We start from the raw sequence: 22320 nt of genomic DNA on the forward strand, positions 1-22320 counted from the left end.
CTTACGGTATTGTCTTCTGGGGTAATTCTTATCTCAGTGACAGTATTTTTAAAATTCAAAAAAGAATAATAAGAGTTATTACTAGTTCAGGTAGATACGACTCATGCCGTGAATTATTTAAAAAATTACAAATATTGCCACTTCAGTCTCAATACATATTCTCACTACTTGTCTTTGTCATCAAGAACAGAAGTTGCTTTATATCTAATTCTGATATTCATGATATTAATACTCGTTACAACCACAATTTACACTTGCCTTCTACAAATCTATCATCTGTACAGAAAGGAGTACTCTTTTCTGGAAGTAAGATTTATAACCACTTGCCATTAAATATTAAAATGCTATCTAAAGATATTAAGCATTTCAAATCTTCATTAAAAACCTACCTTACAGAACATGCATTCTATAGTATTGATGAATATTACCAATTAACTTCCTAATGAATGTGGTTCTTTTTATATTTCTTGCCCTTTGTACATTTTGATTAGTTGTGGGAGGTCTTCCCACTGTAAGTTCAATTCATTCATGTTTCATTGTCTTCACTATTATATTGTGTATTTGTTCAAACTGTGTTTTGTGACACTGTTGTGCAATACTGTGTTTTGCTTTGTGTCTTTGATCAAAATGTGTTGTGACACTGCTGTTATGCAATACTGTGTTTTACTTTACGTCCTTATTGTGCTCTTTATGAATGTATGTATATATCATTATTTTATGTTTATATTATATTTGTATCTTGACAGGGTCAATATCCCATAGGTTGGTTTGACCTTGTATGGATTAACAGAATGCAAATAAATGAATGAATGAATGAATGAATGAATGAATGAATGAATGAATGAATATACTCCCTAATTTCAGAGACAATGTTAAATTAATGCCAAAATATATTTTAGGCAGAACTGACTCACAGAAATAAATTTAACCTTTAAGTGAAGTCATTCTAAGATCTCATTTTATAAGTGTGCTTTTCTGTCAACAGATAAACGTGTGGACACAACAACAGAGGTGAATGAACCATCAGGTTCTGGCAGGCATGCTAAGCGTTACAATGTGCTGAGTCGCATCAAACTGCAGCCCACGTCAGAGGACGACTATGAGGGCTACACTTGTGAAGCTCGGCATGAGGCTTTGCCCCCTGACATGCCTCTCCGTGTCACTGTGCAGCTCAGTGTGCTATGTAAGTGAGATTATTATAAACTGAGCTTAAATATTAGAATACACATATAATAGACCATGACTTCTTCCCACATTCTTAATGTAAGTGTCTGCCTTTTATTTTTAATCTCATCATATATTACATGAGTAGGTGATATATCTTTAAATAAAGTAATAATATACAATGTACAGAATGTCACATGGTGTAAAAAGCCAGCACTTTGCTCACATTCATGGTAAGTTATTACATGCTGAAATTAAAGAGAGACCATTTTGCCTGTTCATGATATTAAAGAAATTATGCATGTTTCAGGCTGATAATGAGACAGGCAGAAAAAGAAAGTTCACTGTTTTACAGCTTTTATTGAAAGAGTAAATTATTACAGTAGCTGCTCAAAGTGGTCGCCTCCTTCTGTAACAATCTTATTGGTTTATAACTTTTATTGAAGCAGTACCTCGTTATGGCAATTGCTCAAGGTGGCCATAACCCTCTGTTAGGTAAGTTCCTGCTTTCTTCAAAAGACAGTCAGTTGTGTGAAGCATGGTGCCACCATTTCTGACAGGCACTGCAGAATTGAGAATGTGGCCTGTTTGCTTTGCTGTCATTGTGGTTTAGTTGCATGAACAAGGTTTTTCGTACATCCTCTGGGTCTGCCACACCTGCAGCCTCATTCAGGTAACTAGGCAGCCTTCAAATTATGTTTCACATATCACAAAGTGTGCTCACCCACTGTCATGCCAAAACTCCATTCTTCGTCTGGTCTCAAGCGGCACTTTTTTCCAGTGGTTTTGGACAGGCAATCTTCATGGAAGTTTAAATACATCTTTGCAGATAAGCAGTTTTATAACATCAGCAGTCCAATAACTCTATAATCCTAAAGTACTGGAAAATATAGCCTTATCAATCTTTACTTTCAACTTATAATGACCTGTTCTAAATATAGGTGAGGTTTTGACTATATGATATTGGACCTGCATGAAATTAATGTCAGCTGAAAATGTTCTTGTTGTGTTATTCTTTAGATCCACCTGGCATACCTTACATTGAAGGCTACACAGAGGGAGAAACAATTCGCCGTGGGCAGACAGTGGAGCTGACCTGCAAATCTCGAGGTGGAAACCCTCCTGCACAGCTTATCTGGTACAAGAATGGTGAGCAGATCCGTATGGCATACCGAACAGCAGGACGGGTCTCAGAGAACATCTACACATTCACTGCTGATGCGACAGACAACAAAGCTAGGTATCGCTGTGAGGCCTCCAACATCATGAGCCAGGGGCCTCTCAAAACTGAAATACAGCTGACAGTCCTGTGTGAGTATCCCTCCTTGCCCTTTATTATGACAGTAGAAAGAATTTCAAAGCTTCCCTCATTCCACCACTATTAAGTTGCTGGCATATATATGTGACATTTATATTTTGTCACAAAAAATCTAATGGGAAAGATGACTGTAAGAAACTACTGTCTTAGACACAAATCATTCTTTGAAGTGAAAGTAAATTAACATTATTGTATAATATTGTCATGTGTTGGGTATGTATGGTGACAAATAACTTCATACTGTATTAGATGTAGCGAATTTATTCCACATTCGCTCTCACATTTACACAATTTGCAATCTCACAACTACTGCCATCAGCAGAATCACAAATACTTCTTCTGCTGGAGTCACTGCCATTCACCCAATACACTCAATAACAATGGGCTTATTTACACAAGAATTTTCATGCAGAACTTACAAAGAGCTCAATTTTCTATTTCATAGATTTCTAGTGCTACAGATGTAGTACTCTTACTATTGTTATTTTATTTAATTTCTGTGAAGAAGATTTCGTTGGAGTATAGATTGTATATTAAATTTTCGAATATATTCTCAGTTTTTACATTAATGCCATGTTTGTATATGTAGACTTACTAGTTAGTTAGTTATTGGAGAGGGTGGGTTTCCCCATGCACTTAGACCACTATTGGTCCATTGTGCTTCCCTCTATGATATTCTACCAGTCTCTATACCCTACCGATAATGGTGTGTACCATCAGTCCCGACCGAGCCAGTGAGTTCTCAACTGGCTTGGCGGTATCTATAATGCTTCCCCCATCTATCAGAGGCCTTAGAGACTGCTGTTGGGCGGGAAACGTCCTTGAATTTGGCTCAGTGATCTCCTTTGGAGATATGAGGTTCTTTTACGTGCTGTAAAGCTACGACATAGGATCCATGGCTTAAAGTCCCTCCCAGAGGACTTGTTCCCTGAATTTTTCCAACCTTAAAAATTCGACGACCTCCGCCGGGTTTGAACCCGCGTACCATGAGTCATGAGGTGGGAACGTTACCTCTAGACTACGGAGGCCGCTTGTAGACTCACTAACAATACTTTCTATATATTATAGGCATGTTTATGGTCTGTCCCCATGCCAGATTTTGTATACTCACAGCTAGAGCAGTAGAAAACACATTTTTGATTCCATCTCAACTTCCTGTTTACTGAACTAGGGGCAAGCTTGCTCATTCATTGCTGCAACTATATATTTGCTGAAAAACTTTTTTCTTGGTTTGCTCACGCAGTTGCTCCAGCTCAGGTTAGCATCTCAGGTCCGACAGAGGCCAGGATAGGTGATTCTGTGCCCCTCACGTGTACAACAGCCAACAGCAACCCACCTGCGGAGATCAAATGGCTTGTAGCTGGCAGACATATTCGAAATGCAACAAGTCGCACTGTGGTATCTCCTGAAGGGGGCTGGATCACAACTTCAAATATTACTGCAGTTGTTGCACCCAACAAGAGATCATTGGTTGTGATATGTCACGGCATTAACATGCAGCTCACAGAGAACATTGTCAGCACCCATACTATCAATGTACTCTGTACGTATCCTTATTGCTGATTCTTTGTGTTCTCTCTTAGAGAATTACATATAATGTAAAATCATAAGAAGTTCGACATGACCATTTTAAAGTATTTCAAACAGGAAGAGGAGTTTTAAATCCCAGGGGTTGAAATAAGATTTTATAATTTAGGGGTTTTAACAAGTTATATTCATAGTGCAGGTATAGGTATTTGGAACTATTACTGCTAAAATGTTCTATTAGAAACTACCTGAGAGAAGATTCATTGCCAAATTTTACAGTCTTAATTAATACTAGTGAAACATATATTGCTTCCAATAAAGTTTATGGTTTCCTGAAGCAGAGCAAAATATGACTATTAACTCCGTGGACAATAGTATTGTTTTAGATGCTAATAGTTACTCAGCTAGTCAGCTTTCTAGCTCATCATACCCAGAAGTTCCATGCAACTAAAGTCACCACACTTAATGGTGATTCTTGCTCAGTATGTTATAATTTCGCCATTTTATCATACTCAATGAAAGGGTTAAATTTAATTATTTCTGTTTTTCAAATGAATCATGAAAAAGAGAATTTAAACGATCCTGTTAATTTCATTATTTTATGGACTCTCAGGATCAGGGATTTTTTTTTTATTGCTAGTGGGGTGGGACTAAGTCCCTTGTATTGCGGCCACTTCTGGCCTATTGTACCAGCCCCAGATGATAGGTGAGGGTGATTGTGGAGTAATTGGTGGAATGAAGCTTGGCAAGAGAAACCGAAGTACTCGGAGAAATCCTGCCCCAGTGCCACTTTGTCCACCACAAATCCCACTTGACCAGACCCGGGCAGCCGCGGTGGGAAGCCAGAGACTAACCGCTTGAGCTATGGTGCGGCCCAGGATCAGGGATAGTGTTGAATTTTATGACCATGTACACAAATGTCATCATACCAAAAAAAAACCTTGTACTATGGAGTCAGTCATTCATTTAATGTGCTAATTAGCTAGTATGTCAGGTAATATCTTGTGGCTAGTTAATTTGAGACTAGCTTTAAGAAATTAAAATTTTGTGACAGGGATAACTTACTGATCAATATGTCATATTTGAAGCCAAAGTTGAAATGATGATGATGAACCAAAGAGAATAAAATTAATAACAATTGTGACATGCTGCTGCTCTCACAAACAGATCCACCAAGTCAGCCAATTATTCATGGCTACACAGAGGCAACAAGCATTGCAGTTGGCACAGTGCAGAAGATATCATGCATCTCGTCTGGTGGGAATCCCCTCGCAACTCTCACATGGTACAAGAATGACAAGAAAGTGAGTAATGTATTGTCATGTATTAGTGACTAGACACAGGATTTGGACTGGTATCTGGATTTATTTAACACATTTTTTTTTTCTGTGGCGCTACAGCCCCAATTTGGGCCTAGGCCTACCTCCATGAAACTCTCCATTTCACTTCGGTTTACTAGATCTTACACATACGGTAGGACTCCTTGGGCGAGTGATCAGCTTGTCGCAAGGCCTCTACCTGTAGACAAACACAGAAAAACGCACACAAACATCCATGCCCTGAGTGGGATTCGAACCCACGATCCCGGCTTCCGAGTGAGCGAAGACAGTGCATGCCTTAGACTGCTCGGCTACCGTGACCGGCTATTTAACACATACAACTTATAATTACAAGCAACTTGAACAGCCTCACTGATTTACACACTTCACAAATCAAAATAGCACATGCTAAATCTCAGTCTGTTATGTCTTCACTGTTCACTCCTCTGTTACTATCTTCACTAGGCATCGCTATGTTATGGCTGCTAACAATGGAGATTCTTCTACTTCGGTGCTCACATCCTCACTGTACAGCAGCTGACTTGCAGTTAACTCATCAGTGAACCACTTTTCTCATTTAGACTCATTATACTATATCCTCAGATTGGACTGCACAGAAAATACCGCTTCCAACAGTTCCTCTTTTGTTGCAGGCAAATCTATTGCAACTATAATTTTTTATTTAGCCGTTATCTAGCAGCGGGCAATTTGAAGTCTGTGTCAACTTTTCTGGCTTCCAGCCATTATATCACAGTGTTGTCTGATGATGTAACTGCATCAAAGTTAAACTCAAAGTCACTTTACTACTGGCTGTTTACTGCTAATCAGTTGGTGCCAACCCCTCGAGAATCACAACAAGAGACCTCTTTTAACTGCACCCTTGCGACCATAGTCCTTATGTAACATCATCTCTGATGAGAGGATGGGTTTGTCTCATGACTAAGCTTCGCTTCACCTTTTCAAGAGTACATATTGCACATATAGCATGTTATTGAAAATTCTTCCTTGTTCACCATATACAGGTGCTCTGTCAGTCCAGGCTTTGCAAAGCAGATAATGTCTATCTTACATATCTTATGATACAACAGAAGCTTAGTTACTTGAAAGTTTGTAATCTTGACCGCCACCGAGTTTAAGGTTCATATATTTTCTATGCATGGCATCGCCTCATCCTGTGCTGCGAACATGTTCATTCTCATGATTTTGTATGTTTTCTGCCTGTTTTGTGCAGAATTTTGTTATATAATTGTATACATATGGATGTCTGAAAGCTGTGTGCAAATTGTGGATGGGCGTGTACCTTGGGAAATTTCCAGTGGTGTGGAATAACTTGTTTTGTAGGCACTGAAATTTTAAGAGCGTAATTTTTCATGTCAATAACCTGCCTATATGCTGAAGCTACAGAGGCAGTAAAGTTGTGGGCATGTTTATCGCTTTCTTCATCCGAGTTAATTTGGATTTCAGCTGAAATTAATTCAGAGGCCAGGTTGTGAAACCACGCCCAATCTGTGAATTTGTCCACTGGGTCCAAAAGATTCCTAGTTTTAACAGGATCCATTAAGCAGAAAATGAATGGTAGGTGATCTGAGTCCAGAATGTCAGAGACCATGATTTCTGACTGCTGAACATTCTTGCGCACAATAATATCGAGCATGTCACCATTTTCCGCAGGAGAGTAATGAGTGGGACATTGTGGTGCACAAAAGTCAAACTCATTTATATGCAATAAATTCAGTAGTTTCACACCTGAAGACTTGGAAAATATGCTATTCCAAAATGGATATTTATTATTCAGATCTGCTGCCAGTAGTGACTTATGTCTAAAGCTTAAGAGCTCAATGATATCGTCATCATTCCAACCATGGCCTTGTGACTTACAGATGGCTGCAAAAAGCACCTCACTAGTGCAAATCAGTATGGAAACCTCTGTGACTTGTATTGAAACAAATGGAGGCAGGTCTACATGATTGTGGGGAAATCCTTATCTCACTGCATTGGCAGTTCTGCCTTTTATTTCAGGGAAGCAGTCAGTCTGATAAAAGTTCTAATTTGGAATACAGAACATCTCATGGGGTTTGAGGTGCATCTCTCAGAACAGAGCCACATTTATATACATGGTGTATGTCTTGCAGCTGTTTGCTGAGCTCATAGTGCTGCCTCCAAGTGCAATTTGCATGAAGTGCTATGAGTTTGAGCAGCCTATGAACTCTATCAGCTCTTTTGTTGCATTAAGTTCAGTACTATTTTTGTAGTGACCTTTTTCTTTTACAGAGCTTCACTGAGCTCTGTCATGATCTGTTGGACTACAATGGCCACTTATAACATGTCACTGGTAGAGAGACTAGAAGTCTGTACTGACAGACCTGTTTTTTAATTTTCTGCTGTGGCAGATGTTGCTTCATAGGGTGCCACACACACTTTTCCCATCTGTCGGTAGTGCCTGTGGTAGCATGTATTTACAAAGTGCAGCTGCATAGGACTGCACTTAATAGGTGAACTTAGAGAAGAACGTACACCCAGAGAATCCCTTGACAGCTATTTATGCTATTCTCCTTTGTACTTCTTTTGCATAGCTGCAGCCCTGATATGACACTGGATGAAGTTTCTCTCCTACTACTAGGGTGCAGTTGCAGCAGCTTGGTATAGATTCTGTATTCATCATTTCAGGGCATTCCTTGTTGATTTTCTTTGTGTCGTGCTTACATATCACTTGACAGCCATATTGGATGAGAAGAAACTTTTTATTATAATACAAAACAAAAACAAATGAATATAGATCACTATTACCAACTTGAACATTTTTACATTACTAGATTCTCAACATTCCTCCTTAATTTCAAAATGTTATCAATATATTTCTCAGTTTCCTCCTTAATTTCAAAATGTTGTCAACATTATTAGCTGTTATACAGAGTTAAATTGAATAACACCTAGTAATTTTGGTCTTCAGATTACAAAACTAGTACATGTTATTAAAATTTTCTCAGTCTTGTCAAAATCAGACTTATTTCTTCTTAAGTATAATGTTTCTAAACTTGGTAAATTTCTCTGGTGATAGCGGTTTTGTTAAAATGTCTGCCACTTGAGTTTCAGTGTTACAATATTTGATTGAGAACAGTTTCTCTTTCAATTGTTCACTTATGTAGTGATACCTAATGTCTATGTGCTTACACCTACGCGTTACTTGTCCAGATTCTGTTAGCTTGACTGCACTCTGATTGTCGGCACACAGTTCAGCTTCCACCCTTTTTCCTGTCAACTCCTCTATCAACGTCTTTAGATATTTCAATTCTTTACAGCACTCAGCTGCTGCAATATATTCGGCCCCAGTGGTCGATAATGCAACAATACTCTGTTTCCTAGAGCACCATGATATTGGGCCCCCTGACAAAATAATTACGTATCCCGTTACACTCTTCCTATCCTTTATCCCCTGCATAATCAGCATCACTAAATGTTTCCAGTTTCACAGTTTCGGAGTCAGGTGAGGTATATTTTATTCTTGAATCTCGTGTACCTTTCACATAAATAAGGGTCCTTTTCACATTCTGAACAGCTATTTTGTCAGGATTTTCCGAAAGTTCGACTTCCCTCATTTACAGCAAATGCCATATCGGGTCTGGTTTTAGAAGTCATATATAGCAGGCTTCCTACAGCTTCTCTGTAAGGAAATCTTATGTCATTTTCTCCTTCGTCATTTGTTGGTGGGTTCGTGGCCATGGGTGTTTTCATTTCTCGACTTTCTTGGATGTTGTATTTTTCCAACATTTGGCTTGCATAGTTGGTTTGAGAGATATGTATCCTATCTGGTTGCCTCTCAATTTGTATTCCTAAATAAACTTTTGGATTTGTGGTTTTTGTTATCTGGAATTGATTTTCCAGTTTCAGCAAAATTTCCTCTATTTGTCTTTCATCCTCTCCCATGATTATCCCGTCATCCACATGAATGGCCATGAACAAATTATTGGCATCATTCTTAAAAATGCATTGGTCAGATTTTAGTTGGTTTAGACCTCCTTCTTTTAGAAAGGTTGTCAACTTCTTGTTTCATTGCGATGGTGCTTGTCTTAGGACATATAATGCCTTTTTCAGGAGACATATCTTGCCAGTGTTCTTGTATCCTTCTGGTATCTCCATGTAGTTTCCCTCCTCAAGGTCTCCATACAGGAAGGCAGTCTTCACATCAAAGGTTTGCATGTCCATATTCTTACGTGCTGCTATGGCAAACAGTACTCTTAAGAGAATTCATGTCAACAACTGGGCTAAAGGTATCCTTGAAATCTATTTCCCCTTCCTTTTGTTGCCATCCTCTCACAATCAGTCTGGCTTTGTGTCTTCCATCATCCTTTATTTTGAAAACCCATTCACTGGTCAGAATTTTCTTGACCATTCCTTTCTCTCTGTTTACGTATATCCAAGTTTTGTTTTGGTAGAGCGAATCCTTTTCCTCTTTAATGGCTTTCTTCCACTTCTCGCTGTCTTCGCTCTCCATGCACTCGCCATATGTATAGGTGAGCATACGCTCCTTTTGACTCTCTGTGTGATAGTCTCGGTACATTTGAATGTTTCTTCTTGGTCTCAATGCATATCCATGTTTGTTTTGTCCATTGTTTTTCCTTCCATTATCCTTGTGGTCAGCATTTTCATTTTCTTCATTCTCTTCAGTATCTGTTGGTTCTTCTTCATTGTTGTCAGCTTCGGGTTCTTGCTGCATTTAGCTATCTTGCTGATCTGGAGTATTTGGCTTGTCTTCTGGATCCGTCACTCTTTCCACTTCCTTTTGTTTATTTGTTGTCACAGGTTTACTTGTGAATGTCACATCTCTGGAGACATAGGTCCTTTCAGTATTTGGATCCCATATTCTGTAGCCATTTGTGTTGTATCCAACGAATATTCCTTTCTTGCTACGACTGTCCGAGAATTTTAGTGTACACTTCTGAACCAAAAATCTTCAATCCAGCCAGATCTGGTCTTTTACCACACCAATTTTCCACTGGCATTCCATTCACTGTCACTGTTGGACTTCTGTTTAGCAGGTATGCAGAAGTGAGTACAGCTTCACCCCACATTCTCTTACTTAAACCTGAGTCAAAAATCAATGCTCTTGCCTTTTCCACAATGGTACGGTTCATCCTTTCAGCAGTGCCGTTTAGCTGTGGTGAATATGATGTAGTAAATTCCATTGCAATCCCCTTGTTCTTACACCATTCTCTCAAGGCGTTGTTCTTATATTCCCCTCCATTGTCGCATCTTATTCTTTTCACTCTTGTATTGAAGTGACACTCAGCTTCATTTACATATTCTTTCAAAAAGGTATACACTTCTCTCTTATTTTCTAACAGGTATATCTTACAAAAATGCGTATAATCTTCCACACACGTAAGGAAATATTTCTTATCGTCATAAGTGGTGGGATCAACTGGTCCACACATGTCACTATGAATTATCTCTAATGGCTTTCCAGCCCTACTTCTTTGTGTATCAAATGGGAGTCTCACTTGTTTGGCCTGCATACAAACTGAACATATATCAACATTTTATATTTGCTCACACTTTCTGGTATCCCTTGGCATATCTCTTGTAGTTTCCTAAGATTCGCATAACTTATGTGACCTAGCTTTCTATGCCTCTCTACACTTTTATCTTGCTAAGTCTTCATAGCTACATTCCTCGCGCTAAAGTTTTTTACAAACAATCCATTTTCATCCTTTTTCCCTTCGATTACAACATTTTTGTCCTTGAATATCTGGACTTTCTCTTTTGTAAACAACAGTTCTCCATCATTTTCTGTAATACACTGCACTGCCAGCACGTTTTTGCTGAGTTCTGGAACATATGAAACGGTTTTCAAACTACACCCTTTAAATTCCAAATTGCCTATTTCTTTTGCAGTCATACTTTGATTTTTCTTTGCTATCTTTATACACTGAGTATACTGCATAGTATGTATCAAATCAGTCTTCACATTTGTCATATGACATGTGCTACCACTATCCGCTACATACATTTTGTCTTTTTTACTTGCATCACTCAAGTGGGTTTCTCCTGCTTCAGCTAGAAAATTGATCTTGCTTCTTTCATTCCTATCTTTAAAATAACAGTTCTTTTCAGCATGGTTCCCTTTCTTGCATACTGTACATTGTTTTTTCGTATCACTGTCCTTATTTCTAAAGTAACAGTCCTTTACAAAGTGATTATTCCTTTTACAGATAGAGCAATTTCTCTTACCTTTGTTGGGGCAGTTGATCTGGGCATGAGTTATTTGATTACAATTGAATCACTTGAAAGGGGTTTTACTTTTGGCTTTAGTTACTGTCTTGAAAGCTACGCTTTCCTTTTCTTGCACTTCACTTCTTCCAACATCAGTCTGGTCACCAGGTTGTCAAGGGTTCTGTCCATGGTCGCCGTTGAGTCCTAGGCGGTGCTGAAGTGTTTGCAGTCTTCTGGTAGAATCGTTATTTTTGTCATGATCATGTTTTCATCAACGTTTTGGTTCAGTTGACGAAGCTTGAAGACAGTGTTTTGCACGTGACTTACGTTCGTCTTCATATCCTTAGTTTTGTCATACTTGAAGTTGTAGAAGTCTTTTAGCAGAAGGCACTTCTGTTGAGAGGTGTATCTCTGATAAATTTGCTTCAAGGTGTTGTACATTTCTTTTGTGGTTGTGCATGTCACAGCGTGGGTCTTGACGTGTTTCTCTATCGTTCTCACTATGTAGTATTGGCACTTTGCACCTCACATCTTCCATTTCCTTATATTTTCTTCGTCTCTTCCTTGGTCACTTAACAGGTCTCTGCCATCAGCGATATTTATCAGTTTTTTGCATGCATCAGAATCCTGATTTCAAAATCCCACAGTGGAAATGAGTCAGTGTCCTTCAGTTTTGGCAGATGAGTTACCTCTTCTGACTCTGTGGTTGCCATTTTTTCGTTATTCTTCTTCTGTCTTCTCCTTTTTCTTCCTTTCCTTTTTTTTTAGTTTTTGAGCAAAACTCGGCCCATAACCTGTTGATTTTCTTTGTGTCATGCTTACATATCACTTAACAGCCATATTGGATGAGAAGAAACTTTTTATTATAATACAAAAAAAAACAAATGAATATAGATCACTATCACCAACTTGAACTTTTTTACATTACTAGATTCTCAATATTCTGTACATAGGTGGTCACCACCGCACCACAGGCACCAGGGGGGATTGCTTGCACTTGGCCCACACATGGCCAAAGATTTGTCAGTTGTAACACTGTGTAAGGCCAGTCTGAACTGTGCATAATTCTACCTTGGCGATATTAGGTTAAGGGTATTCAGCTTGCATTTCAATTATTATTATTATTATTATTTTACTGCAATTGGGTGTTCACCCAGTGGCAGTAGATCTTACGCTGATACAGACAAGGAAGGACTATATGTAAAGGAAACAATACAAACCAAAGTACATACAATAAACAAGGTACACACAGTGCAAATCCAAAACTATAAAGTCATAGAAGAGCACATGTTTATGTTTGTTTCACTGCACTCGATCAAGGACAGTTCACATCACTTCACTTGTTTCCATTCAAACTCCTTCTAGGGCCTCTTTACTTGTAACTACTTCCCTGATCCTCTTTCTAAAAGTGTTTGTTTTACAGGGGAAAGAAGCCAGTTTGCCTGCAGGTAAACTGTTCCAATCTTTTATGGTATTATTTACACAGCAATATTTGTCATCATCTGTTCTTTGTTTCCTACTCCTAACTTTCCAACTCACTCCTTCTCAGGTAGCATGGTTTAAGCAGGCTATTCTCTATCGCTTTCCAAGGCGGTCTCCTGGTGTATGCCTTGTAAAGGGCGCACAGATAGACTATCAGTCTATGCTGTGCCAGAGTTTCCCAGCCAGATTCATCTGTAGGATTTGCAAATTTAGCCACACTTCTTTGTACCTGATTTAAAGCACTTACCTGCAATTCTCTGTATGGGTCCCAACATACCACACTATATTCATGTATCAGTCTCACTAATGATATATAAGCTAGACGTTTCATATTATTTTTTCCCTGTTTGAGTATTCTCAATATTAAATGGAGGGCCTTCCCTGCTTTTCACAGTGTAAAGTTTACATGATCTGCCCAGCTAGATTGCTATGTATGATTATTCGCAGGTACTTAAAGCTATATGCTTCCGGAAATAATTGATCCCCAAAATAATATGTCAGTTGATCCTTCACCCCGGCTCTCATGAATACTTGTATTACCGCTTTACTCTTATTTGTATTTATCTTCATCTCATTTTCTACTAATTTATTTACATCCATCTGCAACTTGCTATTGTCACTACTAACCAGTATTTTCTTGTATATTATGCAATTTTCTGTGAATAGCCATATATTTGAGTCAATGCCACTCCAAATATCGTTAACATAAACTAGGAATTGTAGCGGTCCTAAAATGCTCCCTTGCAGCACTCCCGTCACTTAGACTTCTTCAAATAGGTGCCTGTCTACTCTAACTCTCAGTGAGCGTCCTAAAAGAAATTCCTCTATCCATACAACTACCTTCAAATGCACTTCAGACTACCCTCAATTCCAGTTTCTTTGTAAAATGACAATGAATACAAGGAGGGTAACTACAGGGGTTTGTCCATTGGGTGCTGTTTGAATGGACGTAATTTGCCTCATGTTGATGACATAGAAGCCTATTTCTTCCCCCTGTCATGTCTGGGGGACAATAATGACTTACTGCCTTGATAGGCTTTTTGGAATTTTTCTTATGATATGGGTTCCATCTTATCTACTTCAGAACTTGTACTCACCTTTTACATGGTATTTTAAGTTACTTTTGAGTCAGATGATATTTGTAGTACAATCATCACTATTGGTGGTGGCCTGCCTGGTTTTCTGGGAGTCTCCCTCTCCGGTACTGCATTCTGTGCTGCAGTAGTCTTCATGTCCATGTCAGTAGTCCTGAGGTGGTAAGTGTTTGCGAATTAACACTGCAGTTTGACAGCTGCAGGTGTTGTGACTGATTTAGTTGATTTGTTGACTGTCTCTGAGATACAATTAGAGATATGTCCTTTGCATCTCTTTACCTCCTGGAAGTTGTCATCCTGGGCCATTGATTCAACTGAGGTTTTGTTGACAGGACCACTTTGTCCTGCCTGTGCAATTCCTCACATCTTATATCGGTGTGCAAATGTAGTTCATAAGCTATTATCATCTGATTTATTTTCCAAAACCTAAGTTAACACGTGTGTTCACTCCCCCTTACCACAAACGCACACATGCGCACACACACAAATATATATACAAACATTATTTTACTTGCTGTAAAATATTATCTTTTACAGCAGGCAAATATGACAGAAATTTGAAATTTTTGAAAATTCAGTATGAAGGAAAGGAGTGGGCTTAGCATACAGTGCAGAATGATGAACTTCTTATATTAATAAAATGTTGGGTAGGTGAGGAATTGATTGGGTTTGCTGAGGTGACTCTTTCAATATTTGTGCCTACAGATCAACTCAGTAACTAAAGTAAATGACAGATCGGTGTCAGCAGAGGTGAACATACTGGTGAATGTGACAGACAATGAGGCACGGTACAAGTGTGAGGCATCAAACTCAGCAACTGAGATTCCGCTCTTTGAGACAGTCACCCTTAATGTCTACTGTAAGTATAATGGTTGCGCTTCGATTTTCCTCCAATATAGCAATTGTATCTTTTGCACTAGACAGTGGGAATGAAGGAAACTGGATTTTTGTTCAGTACTAGATTTTACAAGTTGGAATTTTCTCCTTTATAGCTGCTGGGCTTATAGAAAGCTGATATGTTAGGTATCACAAGAAAAGAAATTATTTCAGCAAGTTCAGCAGGAACAAAGCAAAGGATACTTAAAAAGAACAACATTTGCATTTGATTTATGAGCATTATGGTAGCCAGAAGAAGATTTCTACATAGAGGATAGCATTTCTTAAAATTATATTCTCGTGAACACTGAGGCACATTGGAGGATTTGAACAAAATCTGCCAGGGTTGCATGTTAAGGTAGTTCGCTATTACACTTAGAGTCTGCAAACTTTCAGCTTGGGAATTTCTTTAAAGTGGCAGTAAGAGCTCCTAAAATTCAAAGTTGCCATCTGCCAACCACAGTTTATAAAAGTATGAAAGATAACTTGGCAGCAGACAGATAGCCACTCAACTAGCTGAGAGTCCTAAATTTTTGCATTAGAGAAAACTTATAAAGAAACACCATTAATGCTGGAAATTCTTCTGAGAAGTTTACGGTCACAACTAAAGAACAAGCAGCACATTCTAAAACGCTTTATCTTATTTATTTAGAAGTTCAGGGATAGGCTTTTCACTTAGTTAACCCTTCCATTTAACCAGTAATTTTATTGAATCAATTTCTAATAAATATGATTCATAACACCCTTGGAGATTAGACACTATTTTGAGACTAGAGAACCAATTTCACATTTTTAACTGACCCTCATAAGAGGGTGGAGAAAAAGGAGCAATGGGTCTCAATTTATAGCACATATAGAATGTAGTGAAATGTAAGTTTATCTTCAATTATTGTGTTTCTGGACATTATCCATTTTCCTGTTTTTATGTGAAACACAATGTTTCAGGGATTGGATTCTGCCTTTGTCATCTGGTAAAAGCTTACTCAGTTTGGCCCAAATGATAGAGGTAGGTCTTCTCTCTGGGCAGTAGCACCAACCACGATAAGATATTGTTGATGACACTCGTGGTTTGGCCACATTGACCAGCAAGAATGCAGCAATTTGTTCACCACCTCAACATCGTTTAACCTACGATCAATTTCACAGTGGAAGTTGAGTTTAATGATATTCTTATATTCTTGGACATCATGGTCTTGAAGAAGGGCACTGAATTGGCCACGAAAATGTGCTGGAAACCAACTTCAAATCCAACCACCACACATCACGTGAAAAGGGGAGTCATTCATAGTTGTATTAATAGAGACAAGGTCATATGTCAGGATCAGAAGGAGTCAACAAGGAAATTAAGAACATAAGATATGATCTGATACTTAATGCATACCCACAAGAATTTGTTGACTCCATGATGAAGCCATCCTTGAGAGTAAATATGCCAGGACACTGTCATTATCCAATTTATTACGGATATCTCTAAGAAATTTAGAAGCATTGAAAACCATTTCAGTGTCAGGACAATTTTCAAACTAAACATACATCTTAAGGAACACTGATGAAAACTAGACTGGTTAGAGATTCCTGGTAGAAAAAGCAGTATGCGTACTGTATCAGATGTGGCTATGGCACAAGCAGATCTTTAGAAGTAATCTGACACAAAGTGTGCTTGAAAAATCAAACTTAGACCAACATGCATACAAAGAAAGCCACGAAAGTCTTTGAAAGAAGCAAAGTTCTTGTAGATTGAACCAAACACCACCTACAAGAAATACAAGGAATCTGCCCACATGTCTCTGGTAGATCATTTGATCAGTCAACCCAGCTTGGACATCTCTCCCACATGGACTCCCATTATTACAGCAGAAGTCAGAAAACAACCACTCTGCCAAGTGTACATCGTAGATCATGTGTGGAAGTTGTGTTTTTATATTGATACCATACAGAGAATGTGTCTCATTATTGATGATTTCTATTCTGATATTACTTTGATTTTAACGATACTAGCCTGGACATATGTGCTAGGCCTCATATGTATGTGCAGTTTTTGATGTTTTTAATATTTGTCTTAACTCTTGCAGATGGTTTAAGCTGCACTTGGTTTATATATCCTATCTTGTATTGGTGCTGTTGCCTGGAGACAGGGACATGTTCAGTTGATTGGGGCCACCTGAGTGTGCTTTTACCTGATGATGGAGACTGAATCCATTCTTCAAAATACTGTATTTTAAATAAAAATACAGGACAGTGTATAATGTCCAGAAACACAACAATTGTATTAACATACCATTGTTATAGATTTTCAGATCTTAAGTTTCTCTTGTTTTCTAGTTCCTCCAGACCATGTTGTCATACGGAAAGATCCCCCAGAGCTGAAGACTGGGACAATAGCAACACTGACCTGTGACTCCAGCTCAAGCAACCCTGAGGCTCGACTCAGCTGGTGGCGGGAGGGTATACCTGTTCAAGGAGTCACAAATGTAACCAAACCAGGGCTTCATGGGGGCAAAGTGTCTAGTATTATGCTGTCCCTGGACATCACACCAGAGCTCAATGGCATTGTCTACACCTGTCAGGCCACCAATGAGGCACTGCAGAGAAGTGTGCATGATGCCATCACACTGGAGGTCCTGTGTAAGTCTTGTAGTCATTTCTAGCATACCAACATTGTGTCAGTATGCTGTGGGAAATAACAAGTTGATTGTAGTCAGTGAACTTGTAACAATATGGAAGGAGACAGTTGTGACATATTTTAAAGCATTTGCTAAGTATTTGCCCAGAAAAATGTATGAAACCTCAGCCAGGATAGCTGGTTTGCTAGCCAGAATTAGGCAAGGGGGCTCCTGAACATGAAGCAAGGACTTTTCATTATAACATTAGGTGCGGTTCAGCGTCATTGTTTGTAGTGTGATGTTACAATATGCATTTAAACTTGAGCCTTTGCATGCCCGGAGGATACTGCAATACAGAACAGAAGAAATGCTTCTAAGCTGAGTTAAATAATCTTCTGTTTAATTTCAATTTCTTCAGTAACTGCAGGTGATCATACCAAACACATTCCACCATAATGATTCACTGAAAAGATGTGTTTGACATGTTTCCCAATTAGTGGTGTATATATGCTGTAACTACTGACTTATCTGCATCCTTCTCATGTTTCATCAGCTTGTCCTAGAGAACTGCCCTATGAAAAATGATGATTATTATTAACAATACTCTTTGTCTGTGTATTACAAAAGAGTGCTGTCTCTGGTGTGGGAACATCCCACATTATCACGCATTTTCTGCAACGTGCACTCTTCACATTACTTTTCACCATCACGCACGCTAACCAATCAGATTGCTTCAAACGTTTGCATTTATACAGCGCCTCCTGCTAGCCCGCAGCTACACCATTACGCACGCTAGCCAATCAATTCTTCCTCCTCACTTTCAAGTTTCACTCCGCCCCACCAAGCAGTGTATAAAAAGGGGCAGCTCCAACGCCAAGCATTCAGTTCATCATCAGTCTACGAGCTAGCCACACCAAGCAATATCAGCCAGCAGGCTTCGTCGCCAGCGCTCGGTCTACGGAGGCATCAGCGCTTCGCTGCGCCAGGCATGACTGCCACGGCTGTCTGCCGGTCGCACCCGACTCAGTGGGCAACTAGGCCACACGGACTCACCGGTAGTCATACCTGACACACTGGGCAACTGGCGTAGCTACCGCCTCTCCGCTCCAGCGACCGCGCTCAACGACTAGCCTTTCACCAGCCATTCACCGTAACTAACCTCTCTCCCTACCGGCGCGCGCTGCGGTACCTCACCAGTCAAGCATCTCATCAACCACGGTCCTTTTCAGGACCAACAAACTGTTCCGAAGAAGTGGGTTGTCATCGGAGTAATGACAAAACTACATTAAGAGCCCCACACTGGTCTTTAGATGTCACCAGCAACATACACAATTTACTGAACAGTATAGTATTGTAAAATATCTCACAGGTGGTAGCAAAATCATTTCAAGCAGTCCTTTATGTTTACATAAAAGTATGCTTATGGTTGCAGCCAGTAATAAGAGAGCATATATTTATATTTATGGATCTGAATGGGTTAAAGCAGTAATACAAATTCTATACTGTTTTCATCATAATTAGAAGCACATATGGATTAAACTTCTGCAGAATTCCCCAAATCAATAATGTATTGGTTTTCTGGTGGAGCTTCTCGTCCTCCATCACCTTCCTTGACATTTAGTTTGTTTTATCCATTCTCTGTTTGCAAACAATTCATAAATATTTATGCCTCTATTATAATAACGGTTCCAAGGTTTCTTTTTCCATCATCTGTAGTACCTCAGTGTCTTGGTTGCTGGTTTCAGACAAGCCAATATTTTCTGATGTTCCAACGGAACAACAGACTGGCATTGAGGGGCAGCCAATGGTTCTGTCTCTTCAGGCTACAGGGAACCCTAGTAATATTGTGTACACATGGACCAAGGATGGAATAGATGCTGGACAGGACTTACGAGTGTTGGTTGATGGTCCAGTCCTGAACATCACAAAACTGCGAAAGGAGGACTCGGGTGTGTACATGTGTGAAGCAGTAAACAGTGAAGGCTCCACTTCTGTCAAGTTCAACCTCACCGTGCAGTGTAAGTGCATTTCCTTTAAATGTTACTGGCCCTAGTACCAAGGATTTAACACTGTATTGGGAGTGAGTCAGTATTTATGAAGAATTCTATCTCCACTACTGTGAGAACTTCAAATCCTACACTGTATTTATGAGTTTACATTTTAACTTCTCACACTAATTTAAAATTAAAGTAAGTAACATAAAGTAAAGGTATTCCTGTAACAGACTGTGGAGGCCCATAGGGTTGTGAGACGTTGAGATTCCCACATTTTCTAGACAAATGGCTCATAGATGGCGGTATGTTTGTCAGCCTTACATGCTGGCCGTCTTTTACCCCCAAGAATATTTCTGGTACTCATTTCTGTTAGAGCCTGAGTTGACCCCAGGGGCCATAGTGTGGCTGGAAGGATTAGGTAAATTGAAAAATCCACCTCATTGGGATTCGATCCTGCTACCTTCCAGCTTGTAGCATAATGCCTCAACCAACTACGCTACCGCATGCCTCCTAGTTTAACATTACCCCTTTAAATTAAAAGCAACATAATCAAGAAGAAAGCCATCTTCTGGGATGTGGCACCATGTAGAAATTGTGTTAACCGATGTTTTGGAGGAACATATCACCTCCATTTTCAAGGTAGAAGATGAAGAAATCCACGAGCGAACCAGCAGAGCAGGTGCAACAGACTGAGTCCAGTCGAGTAAACACAGCTGTATAAGAGAAAGAGGGAAGTGAGTGGAGCTACATAGGGAAGAAAGTAGAATGGGGGAGGGGAAGGGTCTGGTGGAATGGTCAGAAGGTAGCAGGCTAGAGCAGTTATAGAGTATGTGTCAGGGGGAGAGAAGGGAAGGTTAAATGGAGGGCATTAACCCTGTAGCTTGGGGGCTGTGATGGACCTGAGTGGCCTATAGGATTTGCCATATTTCGGAGGTTACTTGAGGGAAAAGATGAGAGGCTTCCATGACTTGCTGAGACAAAACCCCACCTCTGTTCATATTGTCGGGATGGAGTTCAATCTCAGTGGCCTCCCTAATAATGTGATCCATGTAATGGGTCTTGGTAGTGAGGCTGGAGGTATTCTGAAGCTGAATGCGGTGTCCCAAATCGATGCTGTGTTCAGCCACAGCTGACTTGTCTGGATGTTTGAGACACATGTGCCACTGATGCTCCTTCAACTTTGTGTCCACAGAATGGCCTGTCTGCCCAATATAGACCTTGCCGCACTCGTATGGGATACTGTATACACCCAGTGTCCTTAGTCCCAGGCTATCTTTGACCGGCCGGAGGAAACTAGGTAATTTCTTTGGAGGCAGGCCCACAGCTTTGATGTTGTGCCGGGACAGCGCTCTGCTGTAGCCACACTCCTCTCCTTCTCTTATACAGCTGTGTTTTCTCGACTGGACTCAGTCTGTTGCACCTGCTCTGCTGATTCGCTTGTGGATTTTTTCCTGTCTTCTACCCTGAAGGTGGAGGCGATACATTCCTCCGAAACGTCGGTTAACACAATTTCTAAACGGTGCCACATCCCGGAAGACAGCTTTCTTCATAGTCACCGCCGTGAGAACCTCAAATCTTACAACATAATCAAGCTTTGTTTTCTGCTCCCATCAAAATGATTACTTTGAACGTACTTACACTTAGGGCAAGAGGGATTTGTGGTGGACAAAGTGGCGCTGGGGCAGGTTTTGTCCGAGTACTTTGGTTTCCCCTGCCAATCTTCATTCCACCAATTGCTCCACAATCACCCTCACCTATCATCTGGGGCTGGTACAATAGGCCAGAAGTGGCTGCAGTACAAGGAACTTAGTCCCACCCCACTAGCAATAAAATAAAAAAAATAATACTTACACTTAGGCTGCCCAACAGTGTAGTGGCGTTTCATATTGCTGTTCACATATCTGGTATGTCCTGATCCCATGTTATTACTTTCACTATGGTATGAATACTCCCTTCCAGTATTGTCTCAGTTTCTGTTTAGATCCACTTCCATCCAGACTTCCTAGCCATAATTTCATTCTGTTCACTTTTCTTCCAGTAAGTTCTGAGTATCTCATTTAAATGATCATATTTAAAAATTGCTGATCTCGGTAGCCCATGGTCTGAGGCATGTAATATCTTCAACCACTCAAACAGTGGGATTTTGGGTTCAAATCCGACTCTTGGCATGGACGTATGTGTATATTTCTTTGGTGTTTGTATTATCCTGTATAGGTACAGGCCTTGTGATGGGCTTATCCTCCCTCCTATCAAGTGTGTAAAAGAGTCATACTTTCAGAAATTAATTCCGAATTTGAATAGACCAAAGAACCCAATACATAAAGAAGAAAAGAAGAAGAAGATATTTAAAAACTCAATTTCCATTGCACATATAATTGGGTTAGGGACATTACAAAAATAATTGTTTTGTTTGTTTTGATAACCAATGAAGCATTTAAATACTGAGTTAATGAGTGTTAAAACAGCAAAATAAACAAAATTAACATTGCTTTATAATGAGTTAAATAACTTACACTTTCTTATTCAGGCTGTTCTCTTATTATCTAAAACTTTAAAATTAGTATAACTTCTTTGGTATTGAATGTAATTTTATGAAACGTTCACAGATTGTTCTACATACTTAGGAAATTTGTTAATTGCATTAAAGCATATTCCTTGTGATGTCAAAGAAGAATATAAACTTTAAGGAAATGAAGAATAAAATTGTTCTGAACCTTGGTCAGAGTTTCTATA

General features: G+C 39.4%; 1 protein-coding gene across 3 annotated transcripts in view; it reads left to right on the forward strand.

Annotated features, from left to right (window-relative positions):
- LOC111862247 (nephrin) overlaps positions 1 to 22320 on the forward strand; it is a 601827-nt gene that overhangs the window by 532411 nt on the left and 47096 nt on the right. For all 3 annotated transcript variants that reach the window (XM_023847459.2, XM_023847461.2, XM_033750600.1), the window contains exons 5-11: positions 986 to 1183; positions 2185 to 2475; positions 3726 to 4025; positions 5177 to 5313; positions 14820 to 14973; positions 17313 to 17615; positions 19339 to 19611. In XM_023847459.2, coding sequence (XP_023703227.1) covers positions 986 to 1183; positions 2185 to 2475; positions 3726 to 4025; positions 5177 to 5313; positions 14820 to 14973; positions 17313 to 17615; positions 19339 to 19611 — 1656 coding nt within the window. The remainder of the gene's footprint in view (positions 1 to 985; positions 1184 to 2184; positions 2476 to 3725; positions 4026 to 5176; positions 5314 to 14819; positions 14974 to 17312; positions 17616 to 19338; positions 19612 to 22320) is intronic.

Source organism: Cryptotermes secundus, unplaced genomic scaffold, assembly GCF_002891405.2.
Source record: "Cryptotermes secundus unplaced genomic scaffold, Csec_1.0 scaffold3, whole genome shotgun sequence".
In the NCBI taxonomy this organism is placed as follows: Eukaryota; Metazoa; Arthropoda; class Insecta; order Blattodea; family Kalotermitidae; genus Cryptotermes; species Cryptotermes secundus.